This window comes from Drosophila santomea, chromosome 3R (assembly GCF_016746245.2).
Source record: "Drosophila santomea strain STO CAGO 1482 chromosome 3R, Prin_Dsan_1.1, whole genome shotgun sequence".
NCBI classification, from domain to species: domain Eukaryota; kingdom Metazoa; phylum Arthropoda; class Insecta; order Diptera; family Drosophilidae; genus Drosophila; species Drosophila santomea.
Window position 1 is genome coordinate 27,207,306 of NC_053019.2, and position 17,126 is coordinate 27,224,431.

Consider the following 17,126-nt stretch of genomic DNA (forward strand, 5'->3'; position numbering starts at 1 on the left):
TTTATGATGTTTACTGGCCACGCCCCTCGCCCCCTGCTTTTATTTGTCATGACCTTTCACCCCTATTACAGCCAGCAGGACATCGTTTTTAATACACCATTCCATTTTTCTATACAATTTTTTTTTAATTTTGAATTTCGAATGGAAATTTACATAATTTATGGGCAGCAACAAAAGTCACACACAGATACGGATCCGAAATCCCAAAGTTCCATGGAAAAAAAGGGGGTGGCGACCTGAAGCATATGCTGGAATGAAGTTTTTTTCATTAAAAATTTGTTTATAATTTACGATTTTTTAAGTTGCACAACGCAAATTATTTTTGGTCCCATTCAGGATACCAAATACCCATTGCCTCGGCTTTTTGCTTCTTGATTTGGTCAGGCAGCCTCATTAAGAGCTCATTAAAAAGATTGCGCGAGTTATTCTTGAGCATTTTAACACGTTTTTAATTTTAATGCATTTTATGGCCCCTTAACAACGTACTTCGTCACAGTTCAAGTCATCATCATCATTGGATTTCACCGCGGGCTGACTTTCACTTGTTGACTGCGAATTTTCCACTGTTGAGTATCCTGAAATCCTCATCCTCATTCCCATTTTCATTCTCATTCTCATCCGCATCCTCATTCTCGTCAACGTCACCGCACATCAGCACGTCAAACTTCATTAGGGAAATGGGAAAGTGGTGAGGATGGCTTTTCCTGGAGGGTGACTTTCCCCGCTTTCCTCTGCGTTGCCTTCATTGTTTTTATGGGCTGCGCTAATTAGTAACGAAGTCATAGAATTTTACAGGAATTGCTCTCAAGGATTGTCATGCTCCTGTCATGCCCCCTCCTGTAAATTAAACCTCACTTGATGCAGTCATCGTTTGTGGTTTTCCCTGTGGTTTCTGTTCTCAAGAGGAAGAATAAGTTAAGTCAGTTAGCTCATTGAAAATATGCACCATTTTCAACAGTATAGATAGTGTTTCAATATTTGAAACTAGAATCTGTGTGAAATGCCACAACAAATTAATCAGATCAGGAAACCAGACTGACCACTTGACCAGCACATAACTCAGAGGTAATCCCAACTAAGTAGAAACCAAGACCGAAGGCAATTACCAGAAAACATTTTACCATTTGACAAAGTGAAAGTGCAGGAGCTGCGGGCCCAAGACGTTGGCAGCTCCATAAATTTGCGGGCACACGGACATAATTATGCAGACAGGCGGCCTCAAAGGGTTAAGACTGGGGTTTGGGGCGCTCGACGGGCTTGTAAATTAAAAATACCACGCCCCGTCGTGATAAATCAAAGTCAGTGGGCTTTGTATTGGGATTTGGCGAAAGGAATTTGTAGACATTAAGAAAGTCCAACTCGGAATTCTTCGCCAAGCCCTTCCTGTTGCTTCATTTCTTGGCATTTGAATAAAGTTGGACCTTGTTTTGGGGAAAGTGTCGTTGACATGTTAAGACTTCTTACAGATTTATGGCCCAGCCAAAAAGGAAAACCCTTGGTGGTTCCTTTTATGGTAGAAGAAGGTTGTGAGCCAATTTAAAAATTGAATTTCAAAACTTAGCACTCCGATTTCGAGCTAATCATGTCTCAAATTGGCCAACACATGTGCCTGGTGGCTTTTAGATCTTTTGAGCGAAAAGTGAAAATTTTGACACATGTCCCCATTGTCTCGTGGCTTTATCCCGCAAGCTCTAATGCGATTATTTGCTGTGTTTTTGCCCCAAAAATTTGCCAGCAGCTCTGGTTAAATTGGATTGCAGTTGCTCATAACTGTCACACATGGCAGAGGAACTACTCAGCATCCTTATCTCTGGTGTGTCAACACCGAACCACCCGAGAAAACAAGGACCAAAATCCTGAAAACAAGCAAATAAAAGGGAGAGGAAAACTCAGGGAATATTCGAAGGTACCTAATAAATACCCTTTAAAATAGAATACCATCTCTGAAGACAATTCCAAGTGGTTATCCTTAGCACTACTCCCTGATCTTTCAACTAGTGAAGAACACAAAACGTATTCGACCCTTGTTGTTTTCAAACATCATCTATTAGCGATTATTCCCTCTCAGGCAGGGCACAATACAACAATTTCTGGGCAGTTTTTCAATAAACCCATCAAAAGGTACTAGTGCTGACGCTTTGAACCCTCGCCCATGTGCGTAACCCCGCCCACTTTCCACTACGAAATGCCCCCTGGCCAACTCATTGTAAACGCAATTTGATTTATGAACAATGTGGAAATTGAAAATTGTCGCATGGTCACTTTAATTTGAGAGTTATGCGACTTTAAACTGAATAACACAGGGGATGTCCCTTGCTGATGATGCGGCAGGAAGTGAATTATGTCATGGCTCATTGTGAGGTTATGTAGCGCGATGACACGGGTACAGTACCGCCCCCGAGCAACTATGCTCGCATGCGGCAACTGTACTCGAGCTTTGTGGCGTGTGAAAACAGGATGCGGCACGCGTCGCTTGTTAACCGCTCGCTGTTGCAAGTTAAAGAGCAATTTTGGAAAACGGGATAGCAGGGGTGACCAGTCGCCACCCTCTTTGTCTTTAGATTTTAGGGGTTGGGGATTTATATTCCATGTTTGTTACTAGCTGTTTACTCGCTGGCCGCTCAAGTGCCGCAATGGTTTAGTGTCAGCTTATAGTTTTGACATTTGTCGCCGGAATAAAGCTGATTGCAGATGGGTATCGGAAGTGGGTCCTGGCCAAGCGATGATGCCCAGTGATGATGGATGTCCTGTGATTGCCTGCGATCTGCTGAAGTGTGAAATATGTCTGTAACTTGTAACTTCTGAGCACAAAAATGGGTTGGATTTGTGAAATAAATATTTGCACAAAACTTAATTCAATTTCTGAGCTGAATGATACTCTTTTTGCGTATTAGTTCAGTAAGCTATTTAGTTTTTCTACTTTTTTGGATTATTTTGATTATTCTGAGGCAGGATTCCTATGCCAACCAATGAAGGATGTCCAGATTATCCCTGAAAACTCCGAGTGACCACTATTCCTTCCACTGGAATTCCTCGGGGGCATTTTGAACTCTTTGGCTGCTTGACAAAGTTTCACTTATTCGGCAATTATTGGAAATATTTTTGGGTTTTAATTGAAAACTGGTGGCTGTGACCCGCCGCTCCGAGCCACTTTCATGCATGCCTGCACCTGCTGTCCACAATTAAAACTGCCCACTCCCCTCAAAGAATGCGAACTTTTCATGGTTATCACTTGGCTCGCTGTGGGGGATTTTATTTTTCATGGCTTTTCGATTTTAATTGAAATTTATGCCCCGGCTCTCAAAGGATTCTGTTCACACTACCTCCTGCCATTTATTTTTGGTCACGTGCTCATTCGCCAAAAAGAAGAGAAAGGAAAGGGAGAGAGAGTGTTGCAAATTGTTGGAAATTTCGAAATTTACATGGACAAAAGGGGTGATCCTGTGATTTACAGCCCGCACTTTCGTAATTTATGAGCCGCAGCACTTGAAAAACAAAGCCAAAAACCAAAAACCAAACCGAAGCGAACCAAAAACACGGAAAGTGCATGCAAAACATTCTGTGGCGCCATTTTGTTGTGCTTTGCGACTTGTTCATGTGTAAAATTTGAAATTGTTGTAAATAATTACCCTAATGGCAGCCGCCGCCCCATTTTCATGGTCCTCGAATTGGAACTGGAGCTACTGGCAGTTAATTTGGCGTCCTCGGGCATCGTCGCCATTTGTAATTAAGCCTAAACCGTTAATATTTCAGCCAGATAAGAGCAACTGCATCCCCAACTCCGCACCCACACCCACACCCAAGTCCAAGTGCCCATAAATTCACGGCCAGAAGTTGGTCCTTCGCGAAGGATCTCACATCGAAATTGTTGGAGCAACATTTTTCGGTTCGGGTGTTAATTTCCAGGCAGATTTCCACATTTTTCCTTATCTCAGGGCTGTAGTGAAAGTGAAAATTTCCCGGGCATTGGCAAGAATTTAATTAGCATACCGAATCGTTAACAAGATTGGAAAGCCAGTGAGTTATGCACAAGTTTCGCATTTAAATATTGCCGGGTGAGAGACGGGTTAATCCTTTGAAATGGGGTATATTCTGTAATTTAGACATAGGTTGGGTTTGCTGCAAATTAAGACGCAAAGAATCACAAAGTTAACTTGGAAATGAGACATATTTGAAATTGTTTTTATTTAAAACAAGGAACAGCGAAATCTACACAGGTCTCTTATCTCAACCAGAATGTGTATGTATGAATTAAATGTAAATATATTTTAGGTACGTTTAATAAGTAATCTTTTAAAGCAACCATATAATGGCAAAACATATAACTACAATAATGTAATTTTCAACAACAACTACTCTATAATGTTATTATATGAATTCGTTTTCAGCCAATTTGAATATCTGAAAACATACAAAATATTTTGTTAGTTCAATTCAGTAATTTATTTATCTTATTTAGTACTTACTGTTATGATGGATATTTATTTCTAATTTGGGAAATGTAAATTTCGGCTTTCCCTTTCGTTTTCGAGCTGCGTGAGCATTTTGCGAGGAAATGAAGAGTAGAACGACGACCAGCAGCCAACTGAATTTGAAGTATATCATTTTGAAGGTAATAAAATCCGGGAGTTTTGTTTCTGAGCTGAGCGTTGAATTAAGACTGAAGCTGTGGCTGCTCAAGAGGCAGAGTAAATATTTCCGATTCGACTGCTTATGACATCATATTTCTCCTTATCAGCTTGGTTTTTACCAAAGAAGAGCTCGTCGGCGAACCGAAAGGTGAACCCCCGGGAGCTCTAGAAAAACCCAAAACAGCTGAATCGGCGTGGCTATGATCATTCATAGGTTTTTATTTACTCTCAGCCGTTTTTAATCTGTATTGATGTCGAAGAAAATATACAATTTAGCAAAAACAATGTGCAATTAAAACATTTTGTTTCGTTGTTTGTTTATTTATGTTTATTGAAAAGTTTTTATGGCAAGCAGGCAAACTGAAAATGTATCGCAGTATTTGCAGTATTCTGTAGGTTGTGTTTCAGATTTTTTGTATTTTTAAAACCACCTGAAATGGATTAAACATGTAGTTTGGAAAATGTATGCTTCACTCACCTATGTCTGTGTTGTTTTTTTTTTGGCAACGGGCGTGTTTTTATTAGTTTTAATCAATAAAACGGAGGATAAAGAACGAAAGTCCCTTAACCCATTGTGAACCCCAAAACACTCAATAACTACACAAACATGCATAAATTGCATTATAAGCGACCCAAACAAAGCATTATGAATCGGAGCCCTCGAAGCAGCCATAACTATTCATTATCGGCGCATAAACGACCCTTTGAGCACTCATAACTTCAATTTTTATTAAATAAACAGCACAATGCGATGTGCCGGAAAAAGTGTCACACATATAGTGAGGATATGGCGAATAGTCAGGGGATGTGCCACATCCTTCTGACCCACTAAATTGGATCTGCGAGCCGCCGGAGAACCCTTTCCCTCCTGCATCCTTCGCATCCTTTGCATCCCTCGCATCCCTTGCCTCATCCGGCGTAATTCAATATTTGACTAGATGAGATTTATGGCCACAGGGTGTAGCGACTTCCTGCGAGGTCCTTTCGCTTTATTTGTGCAAAGCATAATTTTTGATTTAGTGCGATTTGTGTCAACGGGTTGTGCGGCCCAATAGTTTCGCAATATTTTCGCCCAAGTGAAAGTTTTACCCGTTTTCCTCGCTTTCCCCGTTTTTGTTTGCTTTCCTGCGGATATGAGACCGCATGCTGATTGTCAATCTGAAGTGAGGGGCGGAGTTCAATGTGACCCCCTTTTTTTTTTGGTTTAGTCGGAAACGGATGTTCTGCCAGCGGAATTCGCATAAAACTTTACTATTATGCCGAATATTTGGCCGAAAATGGAAAATGCTTTGTACTTTGTATGGCAAATCGCGAGGGAATCCAAAGAACTACGAGGGTGACTGCGGCAGGTACGACAGTCAGGATTCAGGATTCAGGACTCAGCATTCAGGATGTCATAGATGATAAGGAGTATTGACGCCAAGGCAATTTGCCGCCAGAATTTGCATATCCTAAAAGCGCGAAAAAGGGTTGATTCGCACCACCGGAAAAGCGCGACAAGCGAATTTATTACAGGTTGCATTAGATTTAATTGGCGAATGGAGCGTGCGCGGAAAAGCTAATACTTCAACGCCCTAGATAAAGTCACCTTCTACCGAACAAAAACACATTTTTGGAAAATACAACGATATGCGGAACTCTGAAGAGCGATATGATTGCAAAGAATGTTGTTCCTTCAATAGAAAATCTAATAAAAAATGATGGGAGTTTGTATCGCATATGCTTTGTATCAAAACCACATGTTTTGCCAAAGAAACTTAATTATAACATTTGTTATGAAGAAGGGTGTGAACTTCTAGTTCAGAAGATCTGAGTTTTGAGTTCCCTTTTCGTGCTATAAGGAAGTTCATCGGGATCCTTTAAATGTAACCAGTGTTACGGTATCATAGTGTTTTTAGTGAATAGATCCTTAAGCCGGGTTTTATATGTGTAACCAGTGTTACTGTATCATATTGTTTCGAATGCTGTAAGCAAAGTCATTGTCTATGAAGTTGGAGGTGTCCTGTATAAATGTCTACTTGTCAAAAACTCTAAATACCTCAAGTTGAGTTGCTAAAAATGGAGGACAAGTCGCTGTACTTCCTTAAGATAGATGTTTCGTCGATTAAAGATCCTAAAGAAGAAATGTTTTGTTAGTCTAAAGAACTCGTCATCTTTGTCAGAAAACCATGCTAGCAATCTAGTTCTAGTTAAGTAGCCTACACCTAAAGTAGCCACTTACTTCCTGGGCGGTTGGAACCCTCTCCCTCAGTGGTTTCCTGGCCAAGTTCCAGGTCTAAGCCCTCTGTCTCCTCCATTCCAATAGCCAGGACCTGAGTAGCTGGCATGCAAAAGGTGCGACGGAAGTTCCCTGGGATTGTAAGGATCATACCTGAGCATCTGCTGTTTATTCCATTGCATCCTGGGATTATTATGGCTGCGCCAAGGATTATTACATAGGTTCCGTGGATTAATATTTCTGATCACTGGTTCCTGAGGTACTGGCACCACTTCCCGAGTTTCAGCAGCTTTCTCCAGGAAAGCATCCTCTTTACCATTTAGCACTGATTTCCTATCGAAAGGGGTTTTCATACAAAGTTTCACCCGCCCGAATCGGAAGGAAATAGTTCCCTTTAGTTCGATCAGTTTCTTGTGCGATTCATTGTCAACGGCCATGGCCAGATGCAGAAGCTCACCCTGGTTCAACCTCTTCATAACCCTCCATTCCGTCGTTGAGATTGGGTTCTGTGCCTGAATGATTTCCAGGACCTTCTGGCTGCTTGTGGCTAGACTATCTGGAAAGTAGCCGAGGACCACATTCTTCCTGGGCAGTTCAGACTCATCCATTAACTTCAGTTTAGTGGTCACTTTCGACTGGATGTGGCAAAAGTTTCGTTTGAACCATTCGGAGGTGGAGGAGTTGGAACAAGTCACGAGGAGCCATCCTCTGCGGGCCACACATCCTTCGAACTGCGGTTTCTGGCTACCAGATTGCTCCACGGTGACGTCTATAATGGCCTCCTTGATCCTCGCCATTTGCTCGCTGGTCAGCGAAGTCCCAGCAGACTCCGCAGCCAAGCCGATTCTCACGCACTGCACCAAAACCGAGTAGGGATAGGGATTGCTGCTTTGGATTCCATAGGGAGCGGGTAGAAGGCCCTTAACTATGGGCAAAGCTTGCACCACCGCCAGAGCCTTTTCTCGGGTCAGCCCTTTCTGCAGAGCCTTTCGCAGCAGCTTCTTTTGCTTGGTTTTCAGCCTGACAAAGCCAGGACCCGAATCCACTGAAGGATTCCGGTTGGGTGATGCTTCTGGAGCAGCATCTGACTCATTTGTTTCTAGACTATTCATTTGGTTCCCACGAGTGCACGGGAACGGAGGTCGCCCACGACAGAGCCCGAGATGCCGCAGGAAGTCCGGATTGAAACTGCGGTTGGACAGGTGCGCAGAGTTCGCCTGCTTGAGACCGAGTTCCCCCTCGGCCACACATCCCTCGACGCTGGCTGTTCCGCCTTGGATTGGGGTGATCTTTCAGAGTTGTCTTCTCTTCGCCCGACTACCATTCGCCAGGACCCGTCGGCAGAGACATGACCTGGCCGCGGGTCCTGTTTCCGGCCGCCCTCACGAGGAGAGTGTAGTCGCACTTCCGGGCGTACAGACAGCTACGGCACGTCCATCTGGCTCCATCGAGCTCCGGATGGTGCGTGTGGCTCCGCCTGTCCATCACCCGGCTGACGGCCATTTGGTGCTTGTAACTATCATTCTTTAAATGATTTTCGTCACTTAAGAGAACACTAAAGATTCTGCCTAAGTGTAATAGAACATTTGTTTTAAATAAAGTGTATTATTGTCTTGAAATATATAAAGTCGTATACACTCAATGAGTTTTCAAAATTCAAAATAAGAATAAATGCACACAAATCAGTAAGAGAGAAAACATATACTACAAAATCGGATTTTAAGTACTTAGAATATATAAATAAAGAATACATTGGAAGACCAATATTTAAACATGGTTACAAAACATTTTTCAAAAGAACATGGTCGTGAAAAACAATTTATTGTAATTAAAAATTAAAGTAAACCTACTCTAAAAGTAAACGTTTTTGTGTACACCACATGTGTAAATGAGCAACTGATTCTAAGGCTGAGGAAGTGTTCCTAGTGTAGCAGGAAGGTCCTGCGACTCACTTAGTTGCGCTTCATCTCCTCGATCTGCTTCAGCAGGAGCTGCATGCGATCCTTCATCAAGGGCTGTCCTTTTTGGGTCCTTTTGCTGATGGCCTTGGTTTTCTCCAGGCGCTTCTTTTTATAGGCCTTCACCTGGGCGTCCCGCTCCGCCCGGACTTTCTCCCGCTCCGCAGCCTCCTGGGCAGCCTTTTCCTTGCGTTTCATATTCCGAATCTCCGGTTTATTTGGCTTTTCCTGCGAAGATAATGCAAAAACATGCGTGGTGTATACCATTTCCATATGCATGCTTGATTTTCTCGCTTACCCCTTTGGCCTTTTGGTTGTTTTTGCTCTTGAAGTAGGGCTTTTGGTTGTGGGCCACCTTGCCAGGGCCTTTGTTTGGTTTTCCATTGGGTTTTCCTTGACCTTTCTGTGATCTCGGTTTCATTTTTGTGTTTTTATTAATTTTTAAGCAGCGAACTAATCGATTTATCGATGTCTGCACGCATGTTACCTTCTGGCATTCACCAACACTGTACAAAACAGCTGTTCATACTGTCCGTATATCGATAGCGTGCTGCGATAACACGAGGTAAATATTGGAAATAAAAATATTTAGCATGTTGAAACTAGGCAAGTTTCTGGCGCAGAATGGTGAGTGAAACAGTTGGAAAATGTATCGAAATTGTAATAATTATATGTTTCATAGCCACGGTGGTCAACCTGGTGGGCAGACAGCAGCTGGGAGCCGCCAGCCGGCTGTATTCAGCTGCCCCGGAGTCAGCCGACTCTGATTTGCCAATTGACATAACGAATCCCTACGAAAAGGACCCCCAGCAGTGCATCCTGTGCAAGCACAGCATCGAGCCGCACTACAAGAACGTGAAGCTGCTTTCCCAATTCCAATCGCCCTACACGGGTCGCATTTACGGGCGTCACATCACCGGATTATGCAAGCGCCGGCAGGAGCAAGTGGAGCAGGCCATTCTGCGTGCTCAGCAGTGCCTGCTGATGCCTGGTTACCACAAGGACCTCGACTTCCTGCAGGACCCCAAGCTGTTTGATCCCGAGCGTCCAGTTCGCCCACACAAGTACTAGTTGTCTGATAACTTTTAGTTTCCTCTTTGTTGCAATGGGAATATACAGTTTCTTAATGTTAAATCTTAAAACTATGTTTAACTAAGCACACTCCTCCTCCAGATAGCGCAGCATCTCGTGGGGAATGCCCAGCCGAGTAAGCAGATCTTCTTTTGAGAGTCCTGGCTCCACCATCGTTAGTAGGTCGTCCACGGAAGCTTTGAATGCCTGGTGCCAGATCTCTATATCGCCTTGCAGCTCAATGATTTTACTGCTCCTAGGACTGTCTGCGAGCGGCTTCTTTCGTGTGCCCTGCTCCTGATCCTCATCTGGCGCATTAGTAGCCTCCGGAGCATCACACCTTTCCTTATTGTCCTTTTTTGCTGGTTTCTTCACTGCTTCCTGTTCCTCGTCCTTAATTCCTTGGGCCGCAGCGAACTCCAGCTTCTTCTTGGACAATCCAGTCCTGTTCTTGGACAATCCTATCCTGCGAGAGCTGAGGGATAAAGGCAGAGCCCGCGGAGTCTCCTGTTCTCCGCCTTTTGGTGTTATTGTAGCGGAATCCTCTCTCTGGAGTCTGATCAAAGGCGTGGACTGGCAACCACGCCTACTCAATCCGAGTCGGGGTCTCCGTCCAGATTGAGGCGTGTTAATTGCCTCCCCAGGCATTTAAAATAAGAAAGAACTACGATCTAAAAGATTTTGAAATGTCGCAGAACACAGAAATGCAAGCAGCTGTGCTGCTTGTTATCGATAACACACAAAGTAAAAGGCTTAGTACCCGAAGTGTGCCAACAGAGGGCGCTGCAAAGGAATGTAGATTATTAATAAAGATAATGTAAATAATGTATTAAATTAAAACTAATACAAATATTCGAAATCTAACGTCTTTTTAAAATACCTCTTTTAGAACAAATTATAAGCCACAATTTTGTTTTATTTTATTTTATTGAGAGTAGTAATTAAAAAATTGCGTTTTAATACACAATGCATAAAATTAAACATAACTATTTCCGGATTCAAAATTAACAATATACAGTACAAATAAATATTGGATATTGTTATCCAGTAAAATGTAAAGCAATTAGAACTAAAATTTGTTTTTCGATTTTAGTTCCTTCGACAATTGCAACTTAACAGAAACGAATTTTATTTAACTGAATTTGAAGTTTAATGAATAACCAAACCGTGAAATATAATGCTACTCTCCATTATTGATTAAACACTCGACTTAGGTTTTATTGTACTTTATTCTAGGTAGAATTGGTATGAATATATAAACTCGCGCTGAACGATCCTGTCTTTTGGGGACTGTATATAAAGTGTCTACAAAAACTAGGCGCGCACTCTCTATTGCTAATCGGTAATCCGTAATCTGCTCTATGACTAAACGTGACCTGATACTGATACATACTGCCGAATCGGGAAAGACTCGCGCGTGTACACATTTGGCTTAACTGCGATTCGCGATTCTGCGACCAGACCGACTCTGCTCTGCTCTGCTCTGATATGACTATAAACTAACGTAGACGAGGCCTAGGGGCTAAAGCGATTGACTGGCTTACAAAACTGAACCAAACGGGGTGGGGAAACCAAACTTATTCCGGCAATCGACGGCAGGTGGTCGATGGCGAAAAGTACGGGGAAGCTCTTAAGGATCCAGCTTGTGGTAGCGCTCCACGTCGGCGCAGCGGAAGAATACTTTGCACACGCACTGCTGATCCTGCGAGAGCAGCACCAGGCACTCCCGGCAGACCAGATGGCGGCAGGTGCGTATCTCGTAGCCGAACTGCGCGCTCCGGCAGTTGATGCAGCTGGCTGGTGGAGCACTTGATGATCCCGAGCCTGCGCTGGAGTTCGTTGCCAACTGGCTGAAGCGCGTCACCTTCTGCAGCGCCTGCTGAATGGCCTGCTCGATGGAGGTTGTGGTCGAGGTCACCGTGGCGCAGGCGCTACCGTGATGGCTGTGCCTTGCTCTCTTGGCCGCCGGCGGCGAGTGCGGCGATCCCCCGAAGGATGCCGCCGATGAGGATGTGGCCGTGGCAGTGGCCCTGCTCTTGCGCTGCTGCTGCTTGTAGGCGCTGCTTAGTGCCGAATAGGTTCCCGCAGCCGGACTTATCTGTCCCGGCTGACAGGTGCTGCTGGCGAACTGCGAGGCGTGACGACGACGCTGGCGTGAGGTGCCCAGCGAGCGGGGCACCGCCTTGAAGTGCTCCGAGTTCTCCATGAGGAACTTCTCGATGCGCGCCTTTAGCGCCAGATTGAGAATCGCCTTGCGTTGCGCATTGAACTCCAGGCCTGTGAATGGATCCGACGGCTGGCGACCCCACTTGGCCTCCTCCTCGGCGTGCTTGTCGATGGTGGACTGGTCCACCACTTTTCCAGACGGCAGCACGGTGGGAAAGATCTGAAGAGGCATTGAGAGAATTGATAAGCAGAGCTACAGAGTAAATGCAACTTTCATTATGAAGTTTTCAAACTAGGAATAGGCATTATTCACATGACTTTCGATATCTACATTCTTAGACTTTGATAAAGTCATTATGACTGAACATTTGGAAGAATGATTCAGAAAGATAATAAATATGTTGTTACTAGACTAGCATGTTTTTAAGAATGGCATATCTTCATTATAATTCAGTTCAAACCATTGAATCCTTGGAACTACATATTCTAGGATATAATCCTGAAGCACATGCAATGTTTTCTAATAACTCAGATAAAACTATCTTGCACTGAATTTGAGCAAGAAGATATTTACCATTAGCTCCCAAGTGATGGAGTCGAGGAACTCCTCAGGAATGGAGAGCGTCGACTGCTCCCTGAGCTCTGGAACATTTCGCGGTGGTGATCTCTGCCCGGTGGGCGTCTGAGCTGCATCCCTCTGGCCGTAGGGATCGCTAATCTCGCTCCAGATGGTCTTCACCAGCTCCCGATCGGCCTTGTCCAGGGAACGGGCGGGCAGTCCCCACATCTGAACTTTTCTCAGGACCGGAGGACACCGCTCCGTGGCCCGGATCACCACCTTGACGCTGTTCGTGCTGGCCAGGATCTTGTGGGCGGACTTGAAGAAGAACACCTTCTCGCTCTGCTCCGAGTTGGAGCTGCTCCGCGAGTTGTAGTCGCTCTGGTAGCAGAAGGTCACCGAATCCACGCCACGCCCCAGATCGCGCACGAAGGCCACCCGTTCCCAGATGCCGTCGTGTCGTCCGTGCAATTCGAAGGCAGTGGATCGTAGGGCACCGCAGGAGGGCCACAGTTTGATGACCTTCATGTCCACCGCCTTGGGGAAGTCGAAGACGATCTCAATGGGCGGCTTGCAGACGGCGAAGCACATGAATCCACGCTCCAGCTGCTCGATGTCGTCGGCCACCAGATTGGCTGCAGTGTACCCATCCTCGCAGACGGCGTCGCTCTCCACGGAGGGCTTCAGCTTCGGATTGAGGAAGTTGATCAGGCTGCTCATCGTGAATGGCCTATGTGCTGCTCTATACACTCAGCGTGTGTTATGTGGGCTCTTTAAGGGGTATATCTATTGTCTGCCCCACCTGCTCTTTATTCGCAATGAAAATGGCGTCACTTCTCGGGAGTCTTTTGTTGTTGCCCCTGCCTTCGGAGGCTGGTAATCCTGGCTGGTAAGCCGCTGCTAATCCCGCAGAGGGTGCGCTTCCTGCTCTCAGCCGATCCTGAACACTCACAGCCTGGCCTGGACTTCGGCTGGCATCTCACAACGCTGCTTCAATTATAATTATCGCCCTGCCTCTTCGAATATTTATAAATCACTCGCTTGTGCAGTGTGACCATGCCCGCGCGCAGGTGGTGGGACCAGGTGGACTCCACGGCGGAGCAATCTCTGGCTGCGCTCACTACTCGCGCACGGTCACACCAATCGCTGGGGCGGTTCAATTTTACAAATTCAAATTTTTGCTTGAATCTATAATTGAAGCCCAATCAGTTTTGTTTTACATAAAACAATTAAACGAACGATTGCTGTGTTAAGACTTATTCATAGAAAGGTTATACTAATACTCAATATTATTAGTAACCATTTTTATGGTAATTAAACTGAAAAAGTTTATTTATGTTTAATAAACAAACGAACGTCGCTTATCTTTCATATGAAATGATAAAGTTTGTCAGATTGCAGCAAAGGCACTGAATTCTTTGAATTATATAGTATCTAGTTATAAACGTAGTCAAGGGAAAATCAAATCGAACTTGTAGAAATATGCAGTAAAACCTGTTGAATGCCAATTGATGGTGAATGGTCAAAAATCAGCCACTTTTACGATGCGATTATTTGGAAATCTACCCCACCGGAGGCAGATTGTGGCCACTTCTTAGGCCAAAAATACGTGCACATAAAAGTTCTACTATTTGCGATTAGGCTAATCTCCGGTTTGAATGGTTTTGCCGGTCTGGCTAATGGGTTGACTATTGGCGGAGAGATAACAGAAGGCTATAAGTGGCCCCACATGTGGAAACTATGCTCCAGTTGCTCATCCAGTTGTGAACCATGAAGGCCATCGGTATCCTGCTGGCGATCGCCTTGGCCACCGGCTTCCTGGTGGTTTCCGCCGTTAATCTGCCCGGAGTGCCCGTGGATTTTGACCTGGACGACCACATCCTGTCCGCCATTGCGGACGATATATCCGAGCGTCTGGCCAAGGAGTACATTGCCTATCTGAAGACCGGCGTGGAGACGCCCGAGTTCTTGAAGCTCACCAATCAGCTGGCCAAGTCGCACAGCCAGAAGGATATATTCACCAGGAACATGCCCGATCTGGAGCCCAGGGACAGCTTCTTTGTGTGCGTGGCCTGTCGCTCGGTGATCCGCGTCTTAATCCGCACCATTCGCGAAGAGGAGGGCGAGCTCCATGGGGAGGATAGCTCCGTGCTGATGAGGGACTTCGCCATGGACGTGTGCCGCCGCTTGAATCTGCAAACGGAGGAGGTCTGCGAGGGATTGATCGATTCCAACCAGCCCACCGTGGAGTACATATTGCGCAATTCCGAGAGTGACTCCCAGAGCTTCTGCTCGCTGTTCATGGAGTTCAGCTTCTGCAACACCGGTAGCAATCAAGATTACAACTGGACTTTGCCTGTGGACAATACTAAGGAGAGTTTGACTGCATCCAAGTCGGATACGCCCACCTTCAGTGATTCGGACATCAGGATCTGCCAGTTCTCCGATATTCACCACGATCCCTACTACACTCCCGGCAGCCTGGCCACTTGTGACGAACCCATGTGCTGCCAGAGGCACAAGGAGACGGCCGAGGGTACGGAGGGCGCAGCTGGTTACTGGGGCGACTACCGGGACTGCGATCTGCCCTGGCACGCCTTTGAGTCCGCCTTGGACAACGCGGTGGCCAACTCCAAGTGCGACTTCGTCTACCAGACCGGCGACATTGTGGACCACATGGTGTGGGCCACCTCCGTGGAGAAGAACACCATGGTGCTGACCAAGGTCAGCGAGCGACTCAACGCGGCCTTCGGAGATGTTCCCGTCTATCCTTGCATCGGCAACCACGAGCCCCATCCACTCAACCTGTAAGTATGGGATCCTTAAAATATATATTTATCAATTGCATGAATTTTTATTCCTAATCTTTGATTATCCCGGATGTACAAGTGGACTAATAATCCTTATCTTTATTTTGCCGCTGCATAGCACCCAATAATTTATTGTGTTTTTAACTATTTTCAATTCACCGGCTTATCTATCTCGACTATTGGACTCTTCCAGCTTCAGTCCCGAGGGCGTTCCAGATGAGATCAGCACCAAGTGGCTCTACGAGCACCTGTACAACGATTGGTCCAAGTGGCTGCCGGCTGAGACCAAGGAGACGATCCTTAAGGGAGGCTACTACACGGTGGTGCCCAGGAAGGGCTTCCGTGTCATCGCTCTGAACAGCAACGATTGCTATACGGACAACTTCTGGTTGTATCACAGTGGCACGGACAAGATTCCCCAGCTCCAGTGGTTCCACGACACCCTCTTGGAGGCCGAGAAGAACGGCGAGTACGTTCACGTGCTCACCCACATCCCGTCGGGCGATGGCACCTGCTGGTCCGTCTGGGCGCGCGAGTTCAATCGCTGCATCACCCGCTTCAGCTCCACGATCAGTGGCATCTTCACTGGACACTCGCACAAGGACGAGCTATTTGTGTACTACTCGGAGGACGAGGGACACGCCACCGCAGTGGCCTGGAACGGCGGTGCTGTGACCACCTACTCCAACAAGAATCCCAACTACCGGGAGTACGCCGTGAATTCGGAGACCTACACTGTGACCAACCACTGGACCTGGATCTACAACCTGACTGCTGCCAACCTGAAGCCGGATGAGCAGCCCGAGTGGTTCCTGGAGTACGAGTTCATCAAGGAGTTCACGGAGGACATGAGTCCGGCCGGCATCGACAAGCTGCTCGATGAGTTCGCCGAGAATCCCGCCTTGATGAGAAAGGTGAGCTGAGCTCTTCTCAAGTATATCATCTTTATTATAATACCCGTGTTATCTCTAGTACTGGCGCTTCCGAGTGACTTCAGCAGATCCCCAGGTGAATGGAGGCTGTGATCGCACCTGCTTGGCAGGATCACTTTGTCGTGCGGCTGTCACCATCAATTCCCAGCGCGGACGCTGCGAGGAGCTCCGTGAGAAGTTGTTCGTCGCGGTAAGTTAACTTTCTACCTAAATACCCCGATCCACAACTAACTGATGATTCTCTTCCCTCAGCTGGACAATGAGGAAAGCACATCGTCGGGCGGCGGTGAAGCCACCACTCCAAGTCCCAGCACCCCAGGCGATAACAACGGCGACAACGGCGGAGGAGCCTCCGCTTTGGGACTGCTCAGCATCAGCTCCTTGCTGGCCATAGTCCTGTCCATCCGATTAGCTCTGTAGTGATCCTCATTTGTACCCCCTAAGTTATATAAACCATTCGATTCCATTCTAAAAATGGCCCCGCTCAAGTGGCAAATAGAAGTATGCGCTTATCCCTATCGTAGCTAATCTGTTGATTTTTGTTGAGGGACTTTGCTTTTCAGCCGGTTTCGTTATCACGTTAATGGCGATTAGGCGAAATTGGCTTATTAAGCCGTGCTGGCCATAAAACAAGCAGCTGGCACCACTATTTTGCTGAATATTGAACTGCGGATAAGTGTAAACACGTGCACACGATCCATTTGGGCCATAATTTACGACACCTCGATTATGGCAAGAATCGTGATCAAATGGTGACTTGAAGTCAGGTGTATCATTAAAT

The 17,126-nt window shown here is 45.9% G+C and overlaps 7 protein-coding genes across 9 annotated transcripts; 2 read left to right on the forward strand and 5 right to left on the reverse strand.

Moving 5' to 3' along the window:
* Nucleotides 1-4,253: 4,253 nt before the first annotated feature.
* On the reverse strand, nucleotides 4,254-4,612 carry LOC120453169. Its single transcript, XM_039637729.2, has 2 exons — nucleotides 4,467-4,612; nucleotides 4,254-4,401 (listed from the first exon to the last, which is right to left on the reverse strand). The coding sequence occupies exons 1-2, from the start codon at nucleotides 4,603-4,605 to the stop codon at nucleotides 4,385-4,387; spliced, it is 156 nt and encodes a 51-aa protein (XP_039493663.1). The 5' UTR covers nucleotides 4,606-4,612; the 3' UTR covers nucleotides 4,254-4,384.
* A 196-nt stretch (nucleotides 4,613-4,808) lies between these two features.
* Nucleotides 4,809-7,970, reverse strand: LOC120453168. Its single transcript, XM_039637728.2, has 3 exons — nucleotides 6,853-7,970; nucleotides 6,670-6,744; nucleotides 4,809-4,874 (listed from the first exon to the last, which is right to left on the reverse strand). The coding sequence occupies exon 1, from the start codon at nucleotides 7,959-7,961 to the stop codon at nucleotides 6,879-6,881; it is 1,083 nt and encodes a 360-aa protein (XP_039493662.1). The 5' UTR covers nucleotides 7,962-7,970; the 3' UTR covers nucleotides 4,809-4,874; nucleotides 6,670-6,744; nucleotides 6,853-6,878.
* Nucleotides 7,971-8,434: 464 nt separating this feature from the next.
* On the reverse strand, nucleotides 8,435-9,288 carry LOC120453402 (thyroid transcription factor 1-associated protein 26). Its single transcript, XM_039638091.2, has 2 exons — nucleotides 9,106-9,288; nucleotides 8,435-9,035 (listed from the first exon to the last, which is right to left on the reverse strand). The coding sequence occupies exons 1-2, from the start codon at nucleotides 9,226-9,228 to the stop codon at nucleotides 8,802-8,804; spliced, it is 357 nt and encodes a 118-aa protein (XP_039494025.1). The 5' UTR covers nucleotides 9,229-9,288; the 3' UTR covers nucleotides 8,435-8,801.
* Nucleotides 9,289-9,297: 9 nt separating this feature from the next.
* Nucleotides 9,298-9,949, forward strand: LOC120453401 (28S ribosomal protein S18c, mitochondrial). The gene is made up of 2 exons (XM_039638090.2): nucleotides 9,298-9,434; nucleotides 9,490-9,949. Exons 1-2 carry the CDS (start codon nucleotides 9,401-9,403, stop codon nucleotides 9,876-9,878), a joined length of 423 nt encoding a protein of 140 aa, XP_039494024.1. The 5' UTR covers nucleotides 9,298-9,400; the 3' UTR covers nucleotides 9,879-9,949.
* Nucleotides 9,879-10,653, reverse strand: LOC120453400. The gene has a single exon (XM_039638089.2). It carries the CDS (start codon nucleotides 10,524-10,526, stop codon nucleotides 9,960-9,962), a length of 567 nt encoding a protein of 188 aa, XP_039494023.1. The 5' UTR covers nucleotides 10,527-10,653; the 3' UTR covers nucleotides 9,879-9,959.
* Nucleotides 10,654-11,088: 435 nt separating this feature from the next.
* On the reverse strand, nucleotides 11,089-13,763 carry LOC120452799 (RING finger protein 37). Of its 3 annotated transcripts, none has more exons than XM_039637197.2 (3): nucleotides 13,406-13,763; nucleotides 12,619-13,340; nucleotides 11,089-12,264 (listed from the first exon to the last, which is right to left on the reverse strand). In XM_039637197.2, the coding sequence occupies exons 2-3, from the start codon at nucleotides 13,321-13,323 to the stop codon at nucleotides 11,509-11,511; spliced, it is 1,461 nt and encodes a 486-aa protein (XP_039493131.1). In that variant the 5' UTR covers nucleotides 13,324-13,340; nucleotides 13,406-13,763; the 3' UTR covers nucleotides 11,089-11,508. The 3 variants fall into 3 exon arrangements, with proteins under 3 accessions (XP_039493131.1, XP_039493130.1, XP_039493129.1); XM_039637196.2 differs by having other exon boundaries at nucleotides 12,619-13,345; XM_039637195.2 differs by having other exon boundaries at nucleotides 12,619-13,762.
* A 597-nt stretch (nucleotides 13,764-14,360) lies between these two features.
* LOC120453130 (sphingomyelin phosphodiesterase) lies at nucleotides 14,361-16,868 on the forward strand. Its single transcript, XM_039637678.1, has 4 exons — nucleotides 14,361-15,410; nucleotides 15,607-16,327; nucleotides 16,386-16,535; nucleotides 16,598-16,868. The coding sequence occupies exons 1-4, from the start codon at nucleotides 14,374-14,376 to the stop codon at nucleotides 16,763-16,765; spliced, it is 2,076 nt and encodes a 691-aa protein (XP_039493612.1). The 5' UTR covers nucleotides 14,361-14,373; the 3' UTR covers nucleotides 16,766-16,868.
* The last annotated feature ends 258 nt before the right edge of the window (nucleotides 16,869-17,126 follow it).

Bases quoted from the DNA above. Each gene is read 5' to 3' on its own strand.
- LOC120453169 (XM_039637729.2), bottom strand. From the start codon at position 4,605: ATGATATACTTCAAATTCAGTTGGCTGCTGGTCGTCGTTCTACTCTTC.
- LOC120453168 (XM_039637728.2), bottom strand. From the start codon at position 7,961: ATGAATAGTCTAGAAACAAATGAGTCAGATGCTGCTCCAGAAGCATCA.
- LOC120453402 (XM_039638091.2), bottom strand. From the start codon at position 9,228: ATGAAACCGAGATCACAGAAAGGTCAAGGAAAACCCAATGGAAAACCA. The intron at 9,036-9,105 runs GTAAGCGAGAAA...TTATCTTCGCAG, and splicing joins ACAACCAAAAGGCCAAAGGG to GAAAAGCCAAATAAACCGGA.
- LOC120453401 (XM_039638090.2), top strand. From the start codon at position 9,401: ATGTTGAAACTAGGCAAGTTTCTGGCGCAGAATG. The intron at 9,435-9,489 runs GTGAGTGAAACA...TATGTTTCATAG, and splicing joins CAAGTTTCTGGCGCAGAATG to CCACGGTGGTCAACCTGGTG.
- LOC120453400 (XM_039638089.2), bottom strand. From the start codon at position 10,526: ATGCCTGGGGAGGCAATTAACACGCCTCAATCTGGACGGAGACCCCGA.
- LOC120452799 (XM_039637197.2), bottom strand. From the start codon at position 13,323: ATGAGCAGCCTGATCAACTTCCTCAATCCGAAGCTGAAGCCCTCCGTG. The intron at 12,265-12,618 runs GTAAATATCTTC...ATGCCTCTTCAG, and splicing joins CCATCACTTGGGAGCTAATG to ATCTTTCCCACCGTGCTGCC.
- LOC120453130 (XM_039637678.1), top strand. From the start codon at position 14,374: ATGAAGGCCATCGGTATCCTGCTGGCGATCGCCTTGGCCACCGGCTTC. The intron at 15,411-15,606 runs GTAAGTATGGGA...GGACTCTTCCAG, and splicing joins GAGCCCCATCCACTCAACCT to CTTCAGTCCCGAGGGCGTTC. The intron at 16,328-16,385 runs GTGAGCTGAGCT...TGTTATCTCTAG, and splicing joins ATCCCGCCTTGATGAGAAAG to TACTGGCGCTTCCGAGTGAC.